Here is a 25,067-nt window from a genome sequence, read left to right on the forward strand (position 1 = left end):
TAGACTGCCCCTGGTCTCCCAGCCGTGATATTCTTTGGAGGTCTCCCATCCAAGTGAAATGTCTGGGGGATTCTTGTTTGTCTGGTCTTTCAATACTAAATGCTTAGCTATTAAAGCAGCATAGTCAAGTTTGCTGTGGTTTTGAATGAGTCAGTAAGGCTGGAATATAGATAAATCAGTTCACGTATTAGTTTGTTGTTCTTAGTTTATACACACACACACAAGCTGGAACCTGCAAAGACTTGCAACAGACATCTCATTCCCCCCTCTCTCAGTATTTCCTACTTCCTGAAACCTCCCATAGCCTCTCCTCTTTTCTTGCTTCCTTTTCTCCTTCTAGGGTTGCAAACTTGCAGCTCTCCTGGAATCACAATGGTTCTCCCAAATAAGGAGATCAGTTTCCCTTAATGTTGCCAGCTCCAAACCAGGAAATTTCCTCAGATTTGGATGTGGGGCCTTGGGAGGGCGAAGTCTGGGGAGGGAAGTGACCTGAGCAGAGTATAATGGCATAGAGTCCACCCTCCAAAGCAGCCATTTTCTCCAGGGGAACTGAACTCTGTCATGTGGAGAGCAGTTGTAATTCCAGGTGATCTCCACCCCCCACCTGAAGGTTGCCAGCCCTAGTTACCCTGGAGGAAATGACTGCTTTGGAGTGTGGAGTCATAACATGAAGTTGGCAACCCTCTCTCTTCCCCACCCAACAGCCAACCTACATTTACCTGCCCCTCTGTCTTAAGCTTTCCCTCTGCCTCTCCCCCCACCCCCACAACCTCTACCAACAAAAGCTATGACCCAGTTCTGTGGTGCCAATGACTGGGTCAGGCCCAGTTACATGGCAGGGAATCCTCCAAGACTTGTGGGGGGTGCCTCGTTTTTCCCTGCACCCCCCTCCCAGCAGTATTTCCTCTTTCCCTCACCCTGGCACCCCCATATCTTTTCCCCTTTACTTGCCTCATTCTCTCCTCAGCTATTCACCAACCTACTTCTTATTTACCTCCCATCTTCAGCTATATTTATTATATATTTATTTCATTTATACTACACCTTTCTCCACAGTGGGGATGTTCCCTCTAAGCTATCGAGTCTTGTGAGCAAAAATTCTACTTTGTGAGCTACTGGCATTAAAATTGTGAGCAGGTAATTTGGCTACTGCATAAATTAGTTTGCTGTGGAGCCATCCTTCCTGAGCTAAGACAAAAATGTGTGAGACAGAGGCTAAAAACCTGTGAGCTAGCTCACACTAACTCAGCTTAGAGGGAACACTAGTTTACATTATTACATTACATTATTCTTCTCTCCTCTGCCCAATAATCCTGTGAGGTAGATTAGGGTGCGAGAATGTGACTGGTCCAAAATCACCCAGTGAGCACGATGGGAATTTGAACCTGGGTCTCCCAAACCCTACTCTGAAGCTCTAAGTGGTACATCACACCAGCTTTCATAGGGTGGTTGCTGTTGAATAGGAGCAAGCAGCCATGCCTAGTTGAGTGACACAAGTCTGGTGGTATCAAGTCACCCACAGGCTGTTGCCAGGCCTAGGGTTGCCAACTTCTCTGTGGGACCTGAAGATCTCCCAGAATTACAACTGAAGTACAGATAACATAGATCTGTCTCCCTGGAGAAAATGGACTCTATGGCATTATATCCGGCTGAGGCATCTCCCCTCCCTAACCCCTGCTGTCCTCAGACTCCACCACAAAATTTCCAGGAACTTCCCAACCTGGAGCTGGCAACCCTAGCCGGACCTGGTCCCAATAAGTCCTCCTTCAAAGGCCAAAATAAGCCTGGGAAAGGCCCTGCCTCCTCCCCCGGCCCTTTACTGACAGATCAAGCCCTGAATGCTGTGTTTGCCTAGCAACAGCCCCTGAGGAAACCTGTTGCTTAAAGCTACATGTGCTCCTTTGATCATTGTGGACTTTTAAAAACTCCCATATGTATTTTTTTTTAAGATTTCAGATTTTCTGCAAACCTGGGCCATTATTCACATTTGTAGAAATATCTGTCTTGATAACAGCTCTAGTTACTAGATTTAGGTGTCCAAAGATTTGGCTAATTTGCTATTAGAATATAAGATATATATTATGGCTCTTTTAAATTTTGGAGAGGTCCTGAGCTCTGTTTCGATAGAAGTGCAGAGTAAAAAAAATCCTAAATAATAAATAAAAATAGCAATGATAAAATTTACAAATTTCATCAAGAAAGTTGCTTCCTGGTTGTCTGGAGATGCCACTGGACTCAGGAGGAGACACTCCACTGCCACCATGGGAGATGCAGCTCCCAGCAGCCCCAACACTGCTGTCAGAGAGCCTGGCAGCCTATTGGGTGACAACACAGGGCCTTTACATGGCATCTCAACTCCAGTCAAAGGCAGAGGAACCATCTGGGGCCCAACATTGGAGTAGCTCAGAGAAGACAGCAGCTTCCACGACTTCAGCAGAAGCCAGGGTGGGGCTGGACTGGCTTGCACCCAGGTAAGCATCAGTAGAAGCCAAACTGGGGCTGGAGCAACCTGCACCAAATCAAGCCTCAGCAGAAGGCAGGGCTGGAGCAGCAGCCTACACAAAGGAATGCCAGGATAGAAGCCGAGGCAGGTGCAGAGAAGTCTGCACCAGGGCAAGTAAATCCAACAGCAGCCCAACAGAAGAGCCAGGGGAAAAGCAGGGGTGGGGATTGAGGGCTGGCAACCTATCCCACCCAAGACCTGATAGAACCAGTAGGGAGGGGAGTTGGTGGGGAGCAGCCACTTTGCAGCCCAGTAGGAGGATCAGGGAGGAGCGAATTGCCTCCTACGCTCAGAGAGAGGCTGGGTATGCCCAGGGAAGGGAAGGGGCTACCTGGATCTTTAAAGGTAAATTCCTGGGAAAGGTCAAGGAGGAGAAGAGGAAAAAAGCTGATGTGTCCTCAGACCAAAAGTCTCTTTAAGTTTTACAAACCACTCTCCCCACAGAACTAAAAATTGAAGCATAATGTAATTTGTGCCACAAGTGAGAATTTAGGTATCGCTCTTTAAACTGATTTCAGATGGAAGGGGGGGGGAAATGTTAAATGTGTTGAGTTTTTAAACATCTCACATGAATTCTGATGAATTAACCATTTAATGGACCAGCATATCTTATTCTTCCTGTCTTACTTCAAAAATGTGTCCTGACACCAATCATAGTGTCAGTACAGAAGTATTGAGAGGATCAGTGTAATCAGTGGTATGGATTAGATAAACTGTTGTGTGAACTACATATATGAAAGAGCAGCAACATCTGCACGTAAAATATTTTCCATCTTGATAAAATATGGTTTTATGACTCAGTCCCCAAATATCATGATGGTTTTGTTCTGTAATAATGAGATGGTTTATTGCCTGAATGGTCTTCTCTATGTTATTTTTATATCTTAATCCATAGATGCTGATACCTGTTCCAAAAGAGTTGGTGACCAAAAAGTAAATATTTTGAGGAAAGATTATACAATTTGTGTTTTTTTTAAAATGTTGCTATTTTGTTTGGAGATTTCTTTATGAATCAACAGATATATGAAAATATTCTTGCTTTAGATGGTTATGTTTTAATATAAGTATTTTTTCTGCTAAAACCAAGATGAATAGCCAAAAACACTTGCACTGCTATTTTATGAAAATCTCTCTCTCTATCTCTCCCTCTCCCTCTCCCTCTCTCTCTCTCTCATACGTGTGTGCAACAGAACTGCATATATAGCTGCAGAGTGCTTTTAGTATGAACAGTGATTAACTAATGAAAATGTGTCATTTTTTCATAATCCTTTTTTTTAAAAAAAAAAATTGCAAATAGTACCACTGACCTCATAGCATCTCTACATCATTGTAAATTGTTGCATGGTATCTTTTGAAATTCAGTGTTTGAGAAGAAAGTGACATGAAAATTTGCCTTGGTAACAGGTACATAGCCCTTTTATCTTTGGATATATTAATTATTAATAGTGGGGTTATTGATGCAAGCACCTAACATTTATCTGAATTAATAACAGTTCTTCTGCATCAGTGGTTTTCAATAATTTGCTAAATGGATCATGGAATTGTTCCTTAAACCCAATAAGGAAAATCATCTAATATGTGAATAATCTTCCAAAGTCTTGTTAAATATTTACCCATCAGCACCAACTTGGCAATTGACTTAAAGGGTTCTCTTGATTCACCGATAGGTCCTGAGAGAGAAAAATATAATCACTTTGGAGTAGAAAGATGCTTGAGTTTGTTTAAATGCAGTATTATTTCTGTTGACAAAGAATAATTCTGTGGACTCAGGTCTGCAGAGAACTAATGATACTGTAAGAAGTGTGGAAGACAAAGTTGGCTTAGAGGTATTAACCTTTTATACTCTGCATTCTGTATGTATGAATAAAGTTTATCTGCTTTTTAGACTTATGTATGTAGCAGATTGTATTTTTTATAAATGTCTGTATTTATTTCTTGTATTGAAATTGTTGTTGACATATATTCATCCTAAAGTGATAAATCTGGTTGGAATTTTGATTCTGGTGCCCTTCCAGTTTTCTCTGCATCTTATTTTCAAATTTGTATTGCAACACATGAAAAATTTCACAGTAGCGGTGCAACCCCACCTAAAATGTTGTTGAACATCATTGTATTCATAGAAAGCTGAATTTCAATGGCCAAAATACTATGTGCAGGAAGAGTGGAAAGGATTGATTTATCAAACAGTTGGGGACAAAACATCTGTATAGCAAGATCCATAAATGTGTGTCTTCTGTCTCACAACCAGATATATAAAAGGGAATGGAATCCCAGTCAACAGACTAAATAGTCACAAGTGGACAAACAGGATTGATTTTACAATGATAAGAACATGCTCAGATAGGGTGACATTTTGTCAGTGTTTTGAAAAGCCTTTCACATATCTGTCATTTAATTGAACTGCCAAAAAATCGAATTTGCCTCAGTGAACATTTACCATGCATTTTAATCATTTTTACTTTTAATATTTATGTTTACTATTTACAGAATGTCCAAGAAAATGAAAACCACTAAAGTGTTGTCTAGCCACCTTGTGTACTAATACCCTCATTCTGTGTCCCACTGCACTAATGCAATGGAATAGCTCATCCCTTAGTCTTTGATCTTGGCTTAGATTGGACCTCTGCCATTGGATGACCTTGGGCAAATGATTCCAAATCTAACATATCTCCTAATGTTGTTGTAGGCCACAGTGGGTTAATCCCAGAGTATCCTCATTCCCTAGCATTGGTGGAATATTATAGTAATAAAATAAATGGATTATCTTACAATAAAGCAAGGGATTTTCAACATCTTTTACAGGCAAATGAGGTAGAACTGGGCAGTTCTGTTCTACTTGATTTACATAGCATGCCACTATATTTGGTGTATTGAAAGGTTCTGTTCAGACTATGGCAATTAAAGTGATAATATTAGGGATGGGCATGAACCCCCGAACGAACCCCCAAACGATGAGCATGAACCAAGCCAGTTCATGGTTCACGATCCAGGAGTTTGGGAGAATGTGTCTCCCACAATCCACCCACAAACCTCCATGTTTTTCATGAAAGTTTGTGAGGTTCATGGGAGACACGTTCTTGGGCTCTGAAGGCATTTAAATGCCTTCAGAGCTTACTTCCAGGTCTGGCAGGCCACCCAGAAGTGAGCCCCGAAGGCTTTTAAATGTTTTCAGAGCCCACCTCTGGGTTGGTCAGCCTGACTGAGCTCCAAGAGTGGGCTCTGAAGGTTTTTATAGACTTTATATGCCCTTATATAGGCAGGCCCACTTCCAGATACAGTTTGGGTGGGAGCTGAAATGTGTGGAAGTGCGGGTTTTCTTTTAAGCCAGTAATTTTCATGTTTTCTACCTTCAGTCAATCTTTTTCAAGTAAATATCTGCCAAGGTACCCTTGCATATCAGCCATGGAACCCATTGTGTCTGTCAAAAGATTCTGGGGAATATCATTGGTCATGCATTTCATTTAATTCAAGGCACTTAGCCTGCTGGCCCTGACCATCACACTACAAAAACAGAGAATGCTAGAGAGTAATCTCACCTGACACTTATGTGTAGCAAGGTAGTAGAGGGGAAGATCCATAATAGTAGGGAAGTTATATTTCAGATTGTCTGCCCTTATTGAAGGACAAACTACATGAGATTTTTAATGAGTCACGTCTCAGTTTTCTTCTTATTTCCCTCCTTTGCAGCTGCATGTCTGTGTAATACTGCACGTACAGCTCCAAAGAGAGGCAAATAACTCCCTGGGAGCCATTTTCAACTCCAGAAAATGGTGCAGGAGGAAGGCCCTTATACCTCCACACCACCGTCCCAAGGCAAATAAGACTCCCACAGAGTTTTAAATGGGTATTCTGTACTGTTTGCCTGCAGGGAAACAAAATTGGGTCCAGGAAATCAGGACCCAACTTGTTTTAAAAGTCTTGTGTACTTGGCTCTGAGCTTCCATTGTAAGATGGATGCCCTGGAAGCTTCTGTAGGGTTGCCAGACCCCCTGGTGGAGGCAGGGGTCCCCCACCAACACACCCTGCTGCCCAGCCACTAATCAGCTGGTCGGTAGGGGGACTTACCTGGAGAAAGGCCCAGGCCTTGTCACCAGTGTTGCACAGGAAGTGACAGCATACCAGTGCCATCCAGGTGATGCTCTGATATTTGAGCAAAAATTCTATGGCAGAAGCCAATTTTACTATAGAGTTTTTGCCCAAATACCAGAGCATCTCTTGGATGTTGCAGTGTGATGATGTCACTTCCTCTGTGATGTCGGCGATGAGGCCTGGGCCTTTCTGTTTCTCAAAGTAAGCCCCCCCCTCATCCCTCACTGGTTGCCAGGAGGTACTTGGCAACCCTAAGCCTCTGAGAAGCTCCAAGGTTTATGGGCACACAATAATTATGCTCCATTAAAATATAAAGTTGTGGAGTTGATTTCAGCAGGTGAAGGACTACCCTAGATTAAAAAATAAATGATATTAGAACTATTAGAAACTATGAAAGCAGGCTGCTTTTGTGCTGATAATTTCAGCATGATATCTGAAATGTTTATAAGATCATGTGCAAGTGTAAGGAAGGCTGAATTAAGAACTACTGCATTTTATCTCGTAATAAAAGGACATTCGGTAGAATTTATTAGGGACAACAAAATTATTTTCGTACACAGTGCCCAAATACCCTGTAGAAAATATCATAGGTTGTTTAGGAGGTTATAGCACTAATGGCTTTAAAGATAAAGTAAATACTTTTGTGGGAGAACTGTTCCATTGGCACCTGTTCTTTCCTTGTAAGATCAGATTTCATGTACAGAATGGCCCAATCCATTAAACCATGTTTTTGGTAATGCAGGACATGCATGTTTTGTAACATTCTTAGGACTTAATTTTCCATAAACCTCAGTGATCTAGATGAACACACGTTTTTAAAGACCTATATTGTTTCAGCTCTTGTTTATCTTTTCTTTGTCTTTTAGAGACAGGCAACAAGAAGCTAAAAAGCACGATCCAGAGAAGCACAGAAACAGGTATGGCAGCAGAAATGAGAAGTCGTATGGTTCGGCAGCCAAGTCGGGAGTCAACTGATGGCAGCATCAACAGTTACAGCTCTGAGGGAAAGTAAGTTGAGGCCTCATGTAATCAGGACCCATCCATCTCTGAGGTGTTTTTAGCAGCCTAAAATGATGGTTATAAAGCAGCCCTCAAACTAGAAGCCGGTAGTAAAAACAATGTTTAAAGACCAATACCTTATTTAAAAGCCTGGGTAAAAAGAAATGTTTTGGCCTGGCACCTGAAAGCAAGTAAGTTACCTGCCAGATGAGTCGCAAAGGGGAAGGGCATTCCACAGGTGAGCTGCCAACACTGATAAATCCATTCAAGGCTGCTCGGGCTGGGTTGGTGTTGTCCTTACCCTCTTTCATTACCTGGAAGGCAAAAGACAGGATTGGCAGTGGCCAGGGCCGGCTCACCCGCTAGGCGAACTAGGCATTCGCCTATAGCGCTGGGCCGCGGATGGGGCGGCAGGCACTGGATGGGGCGCCGATCTCCCCCCCACCGTGAAGAGCTGCTTTGAGCCGCCGCAGCCAGTCCCCGCTCCCACCCGCCACCCAGCCCACCCCGCACCTGGCCTTCGCCCTCAGTCTGCTTCAGACTCTACTCTCTGGGTCATGGTGCTGCTGCTGCTCCAGGTGCCTGTTGGCGGGAATGGTGGCTGGCTGTCTCTGGGGCTCCAGGCGCACCCTGACGGCCTTCCCGCCCTTCCAAGAAGGGAGCCAGCCAGCCCACACACCCCATCCCCCCCCCGTTGAGGTGACCACTCGGAAGCACTGCAGCTCTGAGGCCTCCACTCTGCCTCCCGTGCCTGCCCGCCTTCTTCCTCCCTTCCCTCCCTCCTGCGCCGCAGTCGGTGCCCCGGGGGGGGCTCAGAGCTGACCTCTCACCTGGCCTCAAAGAGGCCGCCCAAGCAGCAGCAGCCTTTCCCCAGATTGCACCAGCTGGGTGGAGGGGGGCGGGTGGGTGCTCCTGGCTGTGCGCGGTGGCGGCAATGGGGCTGGGCGGCTGGAGCGGCGGCAGCAGGGCGCACAGGATGGGCGGCTGCCTTTTGCCACTGCTGCTCGCCCCGATGGTGGTGCTGCTGCTGGGCGCCGCAGGTAAGAAGACGGGATCGGGATGGGGCTGGCTGCCAGCATCCCCTCCACCACCCTCCCTCCCTCCACACCGGGCGCCCCGTCGGCTCGGGCTCTGCAGCACTGCCCAGGGGCAGAAGGAGGAGACACGGTGGGTGCTTCGCCGGCAAGGCCCAGGGAGTGGGTGGAAAAGCCGAACTCCACCCCGAGGCACTGCACGCCAGCTGGGAGGTCTCCAGGCCCCACCGGGGGGTTGGCATCTGCGCTTGCCTAGAGCGCAGGAACACCTTGGGCCGGGCCTGGCGGTGACTGTTAATTTCTAGCCTATGGAAAAAAGGCTTAAGGAGGCCATAAAAAGGTTGTCCGCTTCCTCCCAGGCAAGCAGCTGTCTGTGTGAAATGTTGTGGGAGGGTGATGAAGCTTGGTAATGCTCAACAATGTTCAGGTGCAGCCAAGCATAAGTGAAGCCAGCAAAGTCATTGGCCAATTGGGAGCCAGGGGGAAGCTGCCCAACTGTTAGTAACTGTTGACTGCCTGGCTCACCCTGCCTTTAAATATACTAATAGCTTATGATTTAGATCTGCCATTTAATTAAGCTAGTTAAACCTAAATATGGTTGTCTTGTGTCTTCACTTGCGGCAAGGTGCTGGGGACAAAAGCCTGTCTCTAGTTGTCACCTGCCTTGGTTCTGGAGAGATAAGGCATGAGGAGCATGGCTTGTGAGTAGGATCTTAAATCAGCAGGCTGCAGATTCACCAGAGGACACCAAGTAATCAGAAATTGAACAAGTCCTGCTTTTATTTTCACCACTGCAGCATGAGTGCCTTAACCCTGAGGCAGGAGCAACATCAGATGAAGGCAAAGAATGGAATGGAAAGGAGGGCCAAAGTAGGAAAGGGAGGACCCAGAATCTCTGCCTTCTAATTAGGTTTGCCAGCAGGCCTGGAGAAAAATCTCCTGTGCCATTTAATAGAGGTTTCATGTGTGAAAACAAGCTTTTCATGGCATGGAGGCCATAAATCTGATTCACAATAATTCAAGGGCTGTTATATAAACAAAATGGTTTCCTATCAAGTGTGTTGAGGGATGCCAAAATATTCAGCATTGGGGAGATATATGGGTGATTACTGACATGACTGTTTATGTGGAAACACTTCTTTTCATTTTGCAGAAGAACCTCACTCAGTTGTTTAATCCAGTGCCCTATGAAAATATAAAGCAGATTAAATGAAATTAAGTGCAGAAATTAGCTGCAACTCTCCAGCTCCTAACATATATGATTTGGTCAATGGTCAGCAAGAACATATCCACTGCTGCTACGCCTAGGCTTCACTATAAACGTGGCACTCAACACATGTCATGTTTTATGAGGAAGAGGTTGTGCCAAACAAGAAATACTCCATGCTTTGCAGATATCTACAGCATATGTTATATACGGGACACCGTAAAAGCTTTACCGTGTCCCCTAATATACCATACTTGGCAGCTGTACATTTTTCAAGGCTACACAGAGAAGCTAAGCTAAGCAGATCATAACATGTTGCTAAGGGCTGTTTCTGTTTTTCTCTGTGTTTTCTGTACTACAGCCTAATATTTCCAGGAGTTCGACTGGGTGCTGACAGTCAGTTCAGTGATTTCCTTGATGGCCTTGGACCTGCCCAGCTAGTAGGTCGACAGACCTTAGCGACTCCTGCCATGGGTAAGAGTAGATCTGTTTTCATTCAGAAGGCATATGAAAACCCAAACACTGTTTTATGATGCTGTGCTTTCATGGGCTGTATTTGCTCAGACCTTCTGTTTCCCTGCCCTATTTAATAATATTGATGATCTTTAATCTCAGTTGATTAATATCCCATTTGTTCATTGTATTTAGGTAGACATTTTTATGCACAATGATAAAAGGAACACATATAATGAGCAGACAGTTAAGAGAAAATACTTTGCTTTTAAATGTTTTCCATGTTTCTCATTTATCCTGGTATCACTCCCTTCATTATCTAGTGATGACTGCAGTTAGGTCAAAGAGAAATAGCTCCATTTTCTATGGAACACTGAACCTGAAAATATTTCTGTAGAAGGCAAGGATTGTGATGTTTACCTAGGTATGCTATCGTGTTCTTTTTTCAGTTCCATTAAGCCTAGTGGGATGATCTGTTCGAACTTAGTGGGAGAATGTTTTTGAAGTTTTGATCCAGGAGTATGAGCTAATTGCATAATGAAACATCAGTTGCTTCATTCAGTTCTCTTTATGACTCTGTCTCAGTTTCTTCTGTTCCTTATGAGCCAAATGTTTTTCTTCTCAGTGATTTATCTTACTCTTCTTTAGAGCTCAGCAGTAATCTATCAACAGTTTGATTTTTTATCCTCCCTCATTCATTCACAGAGAGACAAATTGACAGGATTGTTGAATTTGGGAGAACCTAAAAATAAATTCCATCTAAATGATTAGATTTGCAATGCATATAAACCATGTACATATCAAATCACATTTTAACCTGCTGATTTTATTTAGTTAATGCAGTTTTCAACTCAATTAACATATAGTTTAAGCAGAAAAACAGATAAGCAGACTTTTGGACTGATATTTTTTTCAGCAACCTTTAATTTTTAGCAGACTTTCTTAGCTTTGTAAACGAATGCTTTGAAGACTTATTTGGGGGTACATAAATAATTGCTGTATTTGTGGATGGCTTTGCTATAGCACCACTTGCTGATGCATGTAAATTAGAACAAAAACTAGGGATGGGCATGAACTGGCTCACAAATCTAAATTCGTGACAAACTGGACCCGGTTCATGGTTTGCATACTGATTTCATTCCATCCTGCCACCACAAACCTCCCACAACCTTCCCTACTTGCCATAGATAGAGGGATGAGAAATGCTGTTTCATAGCCTCCATCGTTATAGTATATTTTAAGAGTGACAGGCAGGTAACCATGTTAGTCTCAAGCAGCAGATCAAAGTTTGAGTCCAGTGGCACCTTTAAGACCAACAAAGTTTTATTTGTGTGCATGAACACTTCAGGTACCAGGTTTTTTTACAATTAGTGATCATATCAAAATACTACTGACTGTGTGAAGTTGTGGTATGTATGTTTAATGGTGATTGAAATATCTAATGTTTTAAAAATTAATAAAGGCACCTGTTAATATGTTGAAACACAAGCACAAAAAGTTTCCATAGAAATGGAAGATGGTATATTCCTTACCAGGCCCATGGCCATAGGGGGGGCATTTGGGGGCCAATGCCTTATTATGGGTGAGCTATGGCCCAAAGAGAATTTTTTTAAAGTTAAAACGTTAAAAATATATATAAAATATTGTAAAATGTAAGATGCATGTGGGGGTTTTAAATGACCTCAAGCACTGTCAGGGAAGCTTCGGTCTAATATGCTAATGAGTTCCTGCTGTTGGGTGTGACCTATTATGCTAATGAGTTCCTGCTGGGCTTTTTCTACAAAAAGAGTCCTGTCGGGGAGGGATTTAAATTCCTCCCGCTCTCTCCCTGGCCCTTCCTGGCTTGCCCGCCGAGGCAGGTGAGCCAGGAGAGGGCGGGGGGGAGGGCTCCAGAAGCAGGCCAGCTGGGGAAGCAAAAAAGGGGGAAAGGCATCTTCAGAAGCCTCCCCTTTCTTGTGGTACAGCAATAGAGATGTATGATGTGTGGTTGGACATGAAACTATCAGTGTCTTAAATGCTATATGTAGAAACTTGGAATTTGTAAGTATGTGTCGTATGTAACACTTATTTTCCTTTTCTCTATAAAAACAATTAAAAAAAATTAAAAAAAAAAGAAAAAAGAAGAAGCCTCCCCTTTCCTCTCCCAGCCGGCCTGCCAAGGCGGACTGGGGGGGAAGCAAAGAGTGAAGGGGGTTAAAGTTTAAACCCCTTCTCTCTGGAGTCGCGCCTCTTTCCATTGTATTCTATGGCCCCATAGAATATAATGGAATGATGACTTTAGAGAGAAGAGGTTTAAACTTTAAACCCCTTCTCTTTTCGCTTCCCCCCCCCCAGCCCACCTTGTAATTTAAATTTAATTTAATTTATTTTTAATTTCCCAGGCGGGCTGGGAAAGGGAAGGGGAGGCTTTTGTAGATGTCTCCCCCCTTTTTGCTTCCCCTTCTGACATCATTTCCTGTGGTGTCAGGGGGCGTGGCATATGCTAATGAGTTATTATGCTAATAGCCTATTGGATATGCTAATGAGCTCCTGCAGCTCTTTTTCTACAAAATGACCCCTGAAATCAACAATCTCTTTATCATCATCTCTGCCTTGTAGCTTTTAGGAGTGACTACTGTAAATGGGGCTGCCTTTGAACATGATTCAGAAACTTAAACTAATTCACAAAGGCAGTTTCCTATTCAACACATTCTGCAGAAATCCCATTAGCTTCTAAATACAATCTAGAGTGCTGATTTTAGCCTATAAATCCCTTTACTTATGGTTTCTGCATATGTGAAGCACATCTCCAAAACAAAAAAAAGCCTCTCACATTGAGGTCAGCTGGAGAAGCCTTGTCCCCGAATCTCTGCCATTCAAAGCTAAACTGTGAGGGGAACACGGGAGAGCCTTTTCTGTTACAGACCTTAATGAAGTTATAACTCCATCAACTTCTGAGAACTGCCAAAATTGTATTCTAAAGGCTTCTAGAAAAAAAAAACCCACTGTTTAAAAAAGAAAAACTGTTAAGACTGATTTTTTTCTAATGGCTCTGGTAATACAATTTTATTCCTCATGTCAGAAACATTATTATCATTTTATCTGTGTCGTGATACTGCTATGGCTACTTTTGTAAACTGCTTGGGTCAGATTTTAAATAAATTACTAAATACTGCAAGTTCAGGGGGGAAATGCATATTTCTGTGCATAATTGCAGATCCATTGTTGTGCTGTTCACTAATATCCCTCTTTTTCAGGTGACATTCAGATTGGAATGGTGGATAAGAAAGGCCAGTTAGAAGTAGAAGTCATTAGAGCTCGAGGCCTCACACAGAAGTCTGGTTCAAAATCTACCCCAGGTAAGAACACCTCCACACAATAGGATCATGCAAAATGTATGGTTTCTGTACCTCCTTCTCAGCACTGTAATAATGAATGAACCATGAATCACTGTACATTCCTTTCTTTGTGGGTGGGCATCATTGAAATCATTGAAGGTGTGTCTGCTCCTTCATCTCTTCTGCTACCAGTTTTCTATTATTATTATTATTATTATTATTACTACTACTACTACTACTACTACTACTACTACTACTACATTTTACACTACCTTTCCACCCAGTCAGGGTCCACATCACAGAGAACATATAAACATTAAACCATTTAAACAATTAAAATACAGTTAAAATATAAAATTCAATTAAAAATACATAAACAAAGAACACTAGAATGAGGGCCAAAAACCATTACTGCAGGTTGTTGTCGGCCAGTCAAAACAAAAACAAGTCTTCACCTGCTGGCAAAAGACATCAATAGAGGGAGACAGACAAATCTCCCTGGGGAGGGAGTTCCAAATTTTGGTGCTGTGACAGAGAAGCCCCTTTCTCACGTGAGTACCTGTCTACCGTCAGATGACAGGGGCAACCAAAGCGGGTCTCCAAGGATGATCAGAGTGAGCAAGTAGATTCATATGGGAGAAGGCAGTCCTTACGGTATGTTGGTGCCGGGTGATACAGGCCTTTAAAGGTCAATACTAGCACCTTAATTGAATCCAGAAGCAAATTGGAAGCCAGTATAGGTGGGAAAAAACTGGAGTGATATGGTCCCTATGACCCACTCCAGTCAACGCTCTGGCTGCAGCATTTTGTACCAACTCTAGCTTCTGGACAGTCTTCAAGGGCAGCCCCACATACAGTGCATTTCAGTAGTCTAGATATTTTCAGGGCATGCACCACAGTGGCAAAATCTTTTCTGTTCAGGAAGGGCCACAGCTGGCTCACCAGCTGAAGTTGCTCAAAGGCAGCCCTGGGCACCATTGCCACCTGTTTATCCACCATGAGGCCTGGATACAGGAGCACCCCCAAACTATGAACATGCTCATTTAAGGGGAGTACAACCCCATCCAGAACAGAGGATAATGCATTTCTCAGGTCAGATCTGTTATTATTTTGACGATTCATCTGGATTCAACTCAAATTTTGCCTCCCAGTCTCTCTGAAATGATGTAATAATGTTTTAAATATGCAAAACCATTGCTGTCCTTACCAATAGCTGTCAATAGATATATTGTATTGATTATTAATCTCCACTTCCCATTTATTTATTTATTTATTTGTTTACACAATTTATATTTTTCCTTTCTGCTCTCATCAGGATCACCAAGGCACCTAACAAATTAAAAACATACATAATAAAAATATGTTTTTAAAAGTATTAAAACAAAACAAAAACATATAATTAAAATAATTTAAACCAAGCTGAAATACAAAATATAAAAACAACAATTAAAAACAAAGCAGGAAGGAGGGATCATTGAGGAAATACCATAAGAAGAAAAACATCTGGCAACGGAAACAGGCAAGTCTTGTTGGGGAGACAGTGACTGAGTTTTGGTGCCACAACCAAGGTGGTCCTCTCCTCAACAGCCACCCACCTAATCTTAAAGGGCACCCAAAGCAGGGCCTAGTGGTCAGGTAGATTCATAATAGAGTAAGCAGTCCTTCAGGTATGCTGGTCCCATGCATATAGGCCTTTAAAGGGCAATTCCAGCACCCTGAATTTTGCTCAGAAACAGATTGGGACCCTGTGTAGATGGGCCAGGACTGGAGCAATATGGTTCCTACAACCCACTCCAGTCAATATCCTGGCTGCAGCATTGTGCACCAGTTGAAATTTCTGAACATTTTTCAAGGGCAACCCCATGTAAAGTGCACCATAGTAATCTAATCTAGATGTACCCAGTGTATGCACCATAGTGGCCAGATCTTTTCTGCTCAGGGAAGGCCACACTGGTTCCCTGGGAGAAATTATCAAATGTGTCCCTTTCTTCAGGGACATTCCCAGTGGGACTAAAAGAGGCAGTGGTTCATCCACGCTTGAAGAAATCAACATTGAATTCTGTGGTCCCAGCCAACTACTGCCCAGTTTCAAATCTCCTGTTTCTGGGTAAGGTAGTTGAGAGAGCAGCATCTGAACAACTCCAGGCTTTCCTGGATTACACATCCATCCTTAACCTATTCCAGTTTCTGTCCTGGCCATGGGATGGAGACAGTGCTAGTTGCCCTCACAGATGACCTCCAGAGACACCTGGACACCTAGGGCTTTTTCTGCCCTGGCCCCAGCCTAGTGGAACATGCTCCCATCAGGACTCTGTGGGACATGCTACCATTCCAAAGGGCCTGTAAAACAGAGCGGTTTCTCCATGCCTTTGGCTGAGGTGGCGGACCTCCAATAAAAACTGGCCTCCCCTGCTGAAGTTGAAGCTTGCCACCTCTATGTGACCCAGATTAAGACGATCTCAGAGACCCAATGGTGCCAGGTTGGAAACTGTGTACAGAGATAAATAGTGTGTCCTGTCTTAATCTATGTTATTTTAAACTGTTTTTAATGATTCTGTAATATTGTATTTTTGTATTTTAGAACTTATTGAGCCCGTTTGTGGGGAAAGCAGAATATAAATTGGAATAAATAAATAAAATAAATAAAAGGCACTCCTGGCCATAGTTGCCACCTGCTTATCTAGCAGCAGGCCTGGGTCCATGAACACCCCCATGTTTCTTCAAGAGGAGTGCAACCCTGGGATCAACTGGGACCATGAGATTGAGCTGATTGTCATCCACAAATCGGTGACAACCCAGCCTAAATTTCTGGACAACCTCACTTAGCTGTTCCATGTAGTTGTTAAAAAGGATGAGGGCTAAATTGGAGCCTGCGGGACTCCACAGGCTGAAGGACAAGGGGGTGAACAGCAATCCCCTAGCACCAACGTCTAAAACCTATCCTTCATTTAGGACTACAAATACTTCAAAACAGTGCCTCCCCAGCCTGGAAAGGTGATACAGAAGGATGCCACATTCAATGGTAGCAAAAGCTGCTGAGAGATGCAAAAGAATCAATGGAGTTGCTGTCCCTCTGTCCAACTCCCAGTGCAGTCATCCACCTGGGTGACCAAAGCTGTTTCAGTCCCCAAACCCCAGACCCAACACCAGATTGGAAGGGATCCAAACAATCCACTTCATACAGGAATATTTGAAACTGCCCAGCCACAGCCAATTCAATCACATTGCTCAAGAATGGAATGTTTGAGACTAATTTATAGTTATTGAGATCACCTGGGTCCAAGGTAGGCTTCTTTAATAGTGCATTCTAGGAGTGTACAAAAAAAAAAGGAAGGGGTGGGTGGGTTTGGGTGTATTGGACCTGAAAAAATATTGGTATTTCCTGATATTCCTGAATCCCAATACTGGTATGGTATTCAGATTCGGGGGTTTGGGGTAATCCTTAATTTTTTCAGCTCCATTATACCCTATAGTGGTCCCCATAGAGTACAATAGTCATTGTAGAGTATAATGGGGAATTCAGCCAGGGGTATCTGGGAGTCTGGGGGGCTGTTTTTTGAGGCTGTTTTTCTCTATCCTCAAGAGAGCCCCAAAGAAGGTGCCCTCTCATCCATTGTTTCCAATGGCGGGAAGGCATTTAACAGGATCATGGTCTCTTTAAACACCTTCTGCAAGTTGTGAGTTAACTCCAAAGGCATTTAAAGGGCTTTCAGTCCCTTTAAACATGTTCTTCAAGCTGTGAGTTAACTCCAAAGGCAAAGGTGTTTAAAGGGATTAAGGTAAAGGTAAAGGTTCCCTTGCTCGAAAGCTAGTCGAGTCCGACTCTAGGGTTGCGGTCCTCATCTCCGTTTCAAAGCCGAAGAGCCAGCACTGTCCGAAGACGTTTCTGTGGTCATGTGGCCAGCATGACTAAACACCAAGGCACATGGAATGCTGTTACCTTCCCACCAAAGTGGTACCTATTTATCTACTTGCAATTTCTTGCTTTCGAACTGCTAGGTTGGCAGGAGCTGGAACTAGAGACGTGAAGTCACTCCGTCATGCGGCAACTTGGGTCTTGAACTGCTGAACTACTGACCTTCCACAGCCTGCAGTTCAGCGTCTTAACCACTTGAGCCACCGCAGCTCCTATTAAAGGGATTACAAACCCTGTAAATGCCCTTTAACTATGGCTATCCAGCATTCCTGAATAATCCCAAATATTTTTGGGATTAGTCATGAACAGCTATATTGGATAGCCAAAAATAGACTCTTATTTGTATTTGGCTGAGAAAATACCCAAAAAATCCTGATAAGGTATTTTTCAGGTATTTTTTCAGCTCGGATGTAGCCGAATGCACATTCCTAGTGCATGCACCATAGTCTGTTTCAAAACTGGGGCAACCACTTCCTCTCAAGGAGGCATTAACAACTTCTTGGACCCTGTCAGTCAACCCTCCTTCCTGAAAGATTTAAATAACCAAGAAGGACTAGAGACTTTCAAGCAGGCTTTTGTATTTACACGTTGTGTCATATTTCAATTTTGTTCTTTATATAATTAAAAAATAATCTATATGAAAATCCTATTCAGATGCTCTCTGTGATATGGCACTGCGGATAGCATCCTATGGTTGCATTAATGGATTGCACTCATAGTGGTAGATCTTTCCTTGCCTTCCCCTACTCACAGCAGTCCTATATTACTCCCAAAAAGGTATGACCAGAGGGATGGGACTGCATGAGCAAAAAGCTACCAGTCATGGAGGAGAGACTGCAGCAATTCTTTTGAATTGCTAGCTATGGAAGGGGGAGAAACATGCAGATCTGTCCTCACAGAGGAGGGAGAGCTTGCACCTGAATAAGCCTTGGTCTTAAAGGTGCCACTGGACTCTTTTGAATTGCTAGCTATTGGGGGGGGCATGCAGTTCTGCCCTCACAGAGGAGGGAGAGCTTTTACCTAAATAAGCCTTGGTCTTAAAGGTGCCTCTGGACTCTTTTGGATTGCTAGCTATGGGGGGGGGGACATGCAGATCTGCCCTCACCGAGAAAGTTCTGCAGTACCGTATGCCTCACCCAAGAGAAAATGATCCTGTAGAAACCAGAAGCGAGAAGGCATTTGGCAACTTTGGAAACCAAGTTGCATGACAGAGTAGATACAAGTCCCATTTATAATAAGCAATACCAGAATCTTGAAGCTTGCCTGTAATCTTGATTGTGGTTTCAGCACTCCATCACCCCGGGTCAGGAGCAGTTTGGATCCACAGTTGCAGTCCCAGACAGTTTCTTTGCTGGTGGCAATCTGTTTTAGCTTAAGGTGTGGGGGGGTTGCGCTTAGCTTAGCATGGGCCTGGAAAACTGGGGGAGAGGATGGCAGGGGGGTTTCCCAGGCCTGGAAAGGCGGGGGGAACTGCAACTTACCTTCCTTCTTCTTTCTCCTCGGCTCGACTGAGGGGAGGGCTGCTGAGAGCAGGGGCAGGGCTTGCTACATGTGCCCACCCCCTGGCTTCCTCACTACCGGAGCTTTGCTCTGGTGAGCTCCGGCAGCAAATGACCATAGAATCCAAGAGGCTAAGGAAAACACCTCCCACTAGGGTGCTTTTTGAGGATATTAAAACCATTAATTCACATATCACTATAATGGTATACTAGTGCATCAATTACCAGCATACACAAAACGTCAGGAAAAGCCTCCCCAATGAGGAGGGAATGGCTGCTGTGGGGACTGAGGCAGCAAAAATGCAGGGAAATCCTGTTATCTGGAAGTGCCATTGCCACTATGCTACATCAGCAGCTGCAATAGCACATGGGCTGCCATAAGAAAACATTGTCACATGGAAAAGTGACAGGAGCTCAAAACCTTATACGCAGAACCACAATCATAATGAAAACAACTATTTTCAAATGCATCATGTATGTTCTGCAGAAAATTCTACTGTTTACATTTACATACCACCCATTCATATCATCATGCAAATAAAACAAGTTGAGATTGTCAAATGCATGGAGCTTTGTGAAAATATGGCAGATAGTTTTATGACAGATGCTAACTATTTAAACACATAATTTTGGTAGTTTTTGGTTCTCGGTTTTTCTCTATAATTTATAGATACCTTGAAAAGAAAGGTCTCAATAACTTAGCCCTTAAGACTTAAAAAAGACCTTACATTTTACAGCTCCGTATGTCAAAGTGTATCTGTTGGAAAATGGGGCTTGCGTAGCGAAGAAAAAAACAAGGATTGCGAGGAAAACCCTTGATCCTTTATACCAACAGACTTTAATTTTTGATGAAAGTCCGCATGGTAAAGTCCTTCAGGTCAGTAATTATTTCATATTGTTTCAGCCTCTGATTCAGCCAGTATAAGGACTGCTAAAGTATAGGAATATAACTAATCCTAATCATACCTATTTATATTAAAAAATATTAGTGTATTTCTTCAGCCAGTTGGCTTAGCAACAACCAGGGCTAGATTCTATCAAATTTGGTATAGTACTCTCTATCAAGAAACAGGGAATTTAAGATTACACTAATTTGGTGCACTGGAAATTTATCATCGTATATCTAGTTCTGAACCAGGCCATAGAGTGTGGATCAATAAATCCACAAAATGGACCTAGGGCAGATGGGAGGGGGGTTTCTCTACAGACCTGAAGGAAGTCCCAAAATCTGAAATCTAAAAAAAAATAAAAAAAATTTGCTGTCAAGTTGCAGCTGCTTTATGATAATCTCATAGGGTTTTCAAGGCAAGAGACATTCAGAGGTAGTTTGCCATTGTGTGCCTCTGCGTAGTTACCCTGGTATTCTTTGGTGGTCTCCCATTCAAATACTGACCAGAGCCAACCCTGCTTAGCTTCTGAGATCTAATGAGATCAGGCTAGCCTGGGCTACTAAGGTCAGGGTTTGGGGGATTAAAACTCCCCCAAATAATAGAAACAACACCTATAGCTTTAAGAAAAGATTGTCCACTGAGCTCTCAGTTTCCATTTTTGGAAGTTGCTAGGCAACCACAACAATTTTACTAAGACTTCCAAACCTGTAAAGAAAAGCACTGGGAAGAAGCAGGATTTTGAAGCCAAAACAGCTCTGGAAAGGGTCCCCTCTTTATCTCCATCATGTTCCTTGATGGAGGAGGACTCTCCAGGTCCAGCAGCCACAGCCTGACTCAGCAGCCATCACACAATTTGATATTGGGAACCTCCACATAACTGTTGCAGCTTGGCCAGACTTTTCCTTTGGAAAGGCTGCCAGAAGGAGGCAAGGAGGAAAAGGTGATGGCTGGTGAAGGAGCAGGTGCTATAGGTAGGTTGGCTTGTGGATAGGATGAAGAGAAGGAAAAGGCCATGGAGATTGCCAGGGGATGGAAAGAAGGAATAGCGAGGGAGGCGAATGCTGGGGAAAATGTTAATCCTCCCACAAGTCCTTGCAGGTCCACTGCTTGTTCTTCCCTATTTATAATACATTAGGATGGAACTAAAATGAGAAGCAGTGTTGGTACTTTGGTTTAAAATGGTTTAAAAAGCAATAAAGAAAGAACCTATTCCAAGGGGGAGATTTATTATTGACATTGAAACCTTCCCAAACAAGGACATAACAACATTTCGATGGTGCCTGCCACACGGCAGGTAAACCACGAGGCAAAGCGCGGCTAAATAGAGCCGCTCCAACGTTGAGACGCTGTGGCGGGATCCCACGGATCCCCTGGCCGCGGCGCCTCTTCTCCCCGGCAAGAGCAGACGCCGGGGAGGACGAGCCCGATGGGAGGGGGAGGCTGCCGAACTGTGCATGCCCGAGCATGCGCAGTATGGCCGGGGGCCGGGATGCGGCGGTGCAAGGACGCGCCACCGATCCCACGGCCGGCTTGGGGCGCTCCAGACGGTTGCAACCACCTAGATTGGTGGTTCGTTTTTGCAGCGGGGTATCGCCATTTGGGCCGGATCAGGGACGGAGACGGCATGCTCCCCAGATGTTGAGGTGGGATCGCGGCCATTTGCTCCGCCCCCGTTCCGTCCGCTCCCGGCCCAAATGGGCTCGTATGAACAGAGCCGACGTAACACTCCAATCTTAAGCGTAGTTCTTCAGGAGCAATTTACAATTCTTTCATGATAATTTACATCTAGTAATAATATTTCTGTGAGGGAAGGCAGCATGGTAAAGCCCTATGTTGACAGATCCCAGAAGCTAAGTAGGGTTGGTACTTGAAAGGAAGACCACTAAGGAAGACTCTGCAGGGGAAGGCAAATGGCAAACCACCTCTGCTTCTCATTTGCCTTGAAAGCCCCTTGCCGGGGTCAGCATAAGTCAGCTGCAACTTGACAGCACTCTACACACATACAAAATAATGTATCTAGTAAAGGCAAAAGAAGAAAAGAGATAGTCAGCCATTGCCTGTTTCTGCGTAGCAACCCTGGACTTCTCAGTGATCTCCCATTTAAGTATGAGCCAGGGCCAACCCTGCTTAGCTTCCAAGAGCTGACAAGATCAGGCTAGCATGGACCATCAAGGTTAGGGTACACATTTGTATATGTTCTACAAAATAACTAAACTCAGTAGTGCTATCCCATGACCTTTCTACTGCTCAGAAGTTGGGAGCTCAGACCAATATATTTGTTGAACACGCTTTGATTCTGTCTCTTCTGTCTTTGCAGGTGATAGTTTGGGGAGACTATGGCCGGATGGATCACAAATGCTTCATGGGAGTTGCACAGATCCTGCTGGAAGAACTTGATTTATCCAGCGTTGTAATAGGCTGGTATAAATTATTTCCACCATCCTCCCTGGTTGATCCAACGTTGACTCCTCTGACTCGCAGGGCTTCCCAGTCATCTCTGGAAAGTTCTACTGGGCCTCCCTGCATTCGATCTTAGTATAAACAAAACAGCAGGTGCTCTCTAAAAAAGCCCTTGTCACCGAGGAGAACAACGGGGGGGGGGAAGCTATTTACAACAATGAGGAGCATTTTTTTTTTGAAAAAGACAATCATTTCAATTTTACCTGTAGTAGTTTATCCAAAAATATGTCTGAGTTTGTTAATAGGTGGCTTCAGTTGACCGAACAAAACAGTATATCAAATACAATCCATCTGGCAAAAAGTCCCTGATGCTTATAACTGTAACGAGGAAGGGACTTTTCGATGAAACTGGAAATGCCCACTGTTCCCTTTTGGGTTTTGTTTTTATTTTTTGTTTTGTTTACAGAGACCACAAACAGTGTTAACTTCCTAGTGTTCCCATACATGTTGCTTCCACTTGTTTTTGCCGTGTTATTCTGCCAGTTTGGTAAAAGTCTTCATGATGCTAACAGAGACCCTTTCTTTCTTTTTCTAAGTCGAACCAAAAAGGGCTGAAGTACATCCCTGTAAGCATCTCCAAAAGTGTTCACTTGCCAGATATGCCATATGGTATGCCAACAATATGTTCATGGCTCCTCAGTTCTGATTCTCCTAACAAGTGTGGAAAGCCAGAATAAATGACCATCATGTAATTTAATGTATTCTTTTTATTAGCGTTTTTCATCATTATTCAATGTAAAAAATTAATATATATTTGCATTGTCCATCATAATTTCTTATGTTTTATGAATATTTTGCATGAGGGAGATTTGCAGCTACAACTAATGCAGGAGACTTGATTTTGGTTTTCACTTGGACATTGGAAAAGATATTTATAATATGATTGTTTTACCAGACCTGAAGAGAAAAGTCATTGTCTTCTTGTATTTAAATGTGCAACTGACTTTCCAAATATTGACCAGGAATGGAGTTGAGCATCTGACACTTTCAGCTGTACCCAGGCTTCTCTGATAACGTGTCACTTTTGACACATTTGTCTGCCCTGGTTAGAGCATGGTATGAGTTGTTCAGTTTTTCACTGGAAATCCCAGTTGAAATAATCTGCACTTACTAATGTTTTTAAATCAGATTTCAGTTTACATTTCTTTGAAACTGATGCAAGCACAAAGCTTGAGTTTTTTTTAACAAAAAGTAGTCTTAAGGGGGGTGGGCGGGCAAGGGTGCAGTAAAAAAACAACTTGCATTTTGTTTCAATTTGGTTCTTTCTTGGCCTTGGAATCACCCTTGTGTTTTTCTGTAAATGTGCTAAAAACTGCAGAATGTGCAGGTGCATTGAGAAGTTATCCCTCCTTTTATGGGCCAATAATTTTGTGATCTCACAAAATAGAGCAGCATGACTTGGAACTGTTCAAAGCTGCATGCACGTTTTGTAAAAAAGAAAAAAAAGGAAAAAGAAACAAGAGATTATTTAATAATGTATGTTCTACATAGGCCAGGTTGTATGTTGCATGTACTTGTACAGTTTGCTCGTAATTACTCTAATGAAGTAAGCAAGAAATCTAAGCCATCCATTTTTTCTTATAGACATTTTGCAGGTTTTAGCCAGGCTGTGTCAGTCAGTCTGGTGCTAAATGTCTATAGATGGACTTTATTTTTTACCCTATGGAAAACGTGATGTAGTACGGACCAAATTCCTTCTAATAAATATTTTGGTGTAGATTCCTACTGTGGGGCTGTAACACATGTAGAAACTGTGTACACAATTAGGTTTTCCTTCATAGACATAACTGCCTGCACCAAGTGAACTATTTATTAACTATTACAATTATCATTTAACATTGCCAGAACTATTCTGCCCATGTTTCCCTGGGGCATAGATTGATTACTGCTCGACCTGCTGAGCAGGAAGAACTGAAACACTGGTGCACTACGAGATTCTGTTCTGTCTTTTAGTGGCCAAAAATGAACTAATTATAATTCGGTAGTACCATTCTATTTTGACCACTTGTCTTAACATTCCCCTGTGCTTTTAAATGAAACTTCCAACTCATGTTCTGTAGACATGTTTAATAAAATTTCCTTTTCATGTTCAGCGTAGTTTGTGGTTTTGTGTGAAAGTGGTCTATGCAGAACTGAAGGAGACCTGTCTCAATGCAGGATTGCCCAGGAATCTCATCCAAGTGAAAATGAAACACTCGGAAGGCCATGCAGATTCTCTACAAGCTGATTGCATAATGGGGTTTTCCACTGTCATCTATACGGCATAGAAGTGCCTAGATCATCCTGACTGTGCACCATCTTCTTTTGTCTTGCTTCTTTCCATTTCACTCTTCACCATTTCCTTCCTAGATGTAGGATTCTTGTTCACTTTCCCCTTTTGCTACTTCTCTTTGCCTGCTTTTGCTCCTTCCATGGACCTAAGGAGGAAAAGACAAAGGTGATTTGGGAGTAAGTTGTCTGAAATTCCAACAAACCTCGGGTCCAGAAAAAATACCCATATGAAGTCTGAATGCCATAAAGGCAAAGGCAGAGACTTATTTATTTATTTATTTATTGTTAAATTTATACCCCGCCCTCCCCAGATGGGCTCAGGGTGGCTAACAGATGGGCACATATGCCAAAATTCCACAGGTAGGAACAGAATAAAACAAGCAATAAAACGATCATTCCTATAAAATACAAGTGCTCTGGATGTCACAA

The 25,067-nt window shown here is 43.2% G+C and overlaps 1 protein-coding gene across 1 annotated transcript in view; it reads left to right on the top strand.

The window, feature by feature from the left end:
- Positions 1-22,443, top strand: part of RIMS1 (regulating synaptic membrane exocytosis 1) — a 517,496-nt gene extending 495,053 nt beyond the window's left edge. The window contains exons 31-35 of the mRNA XM_015427952.1: positions 7,459-7,600; positions 10,194-10,306; positions 13,522-13,623; positions 19,755-19,894; positions 22,225-22,443. Coding sequence (XP_015283438.1) covers positions 7,459-7,600; positions 10,194-10,306; positions 13,522-13,623; positions 19,755-19,894; positions 22,225-22,443 — 716 coding nt within the window. The remainder of the gene's footprint in view (positions 1-7,458; positions 7,601-10,193; positions 10,307-13,521; positions 13,624-19,754; positions 19,895-22,224) is intronic.
- Positions 22,444-25,067: the final 2,624 nt, after the last annotated feature.

The sequence above is a fragment of the Gekko japonicus genome, unplaced genomic scaffold, assembly GCF_001447785.1.
Source record: "Gekko japonicus isolate JY-2015 unplaced genomic scaffold, Gekko_japonicus_V1.1 scaffold826, whole genome shotgun sequence".
Taxonomy (NCBI): Eukaryota; Metazoa; Chordata; class Lepidosauria; order Squamata; family Gekkonidae; genus Gekko; species Gekko japonicus.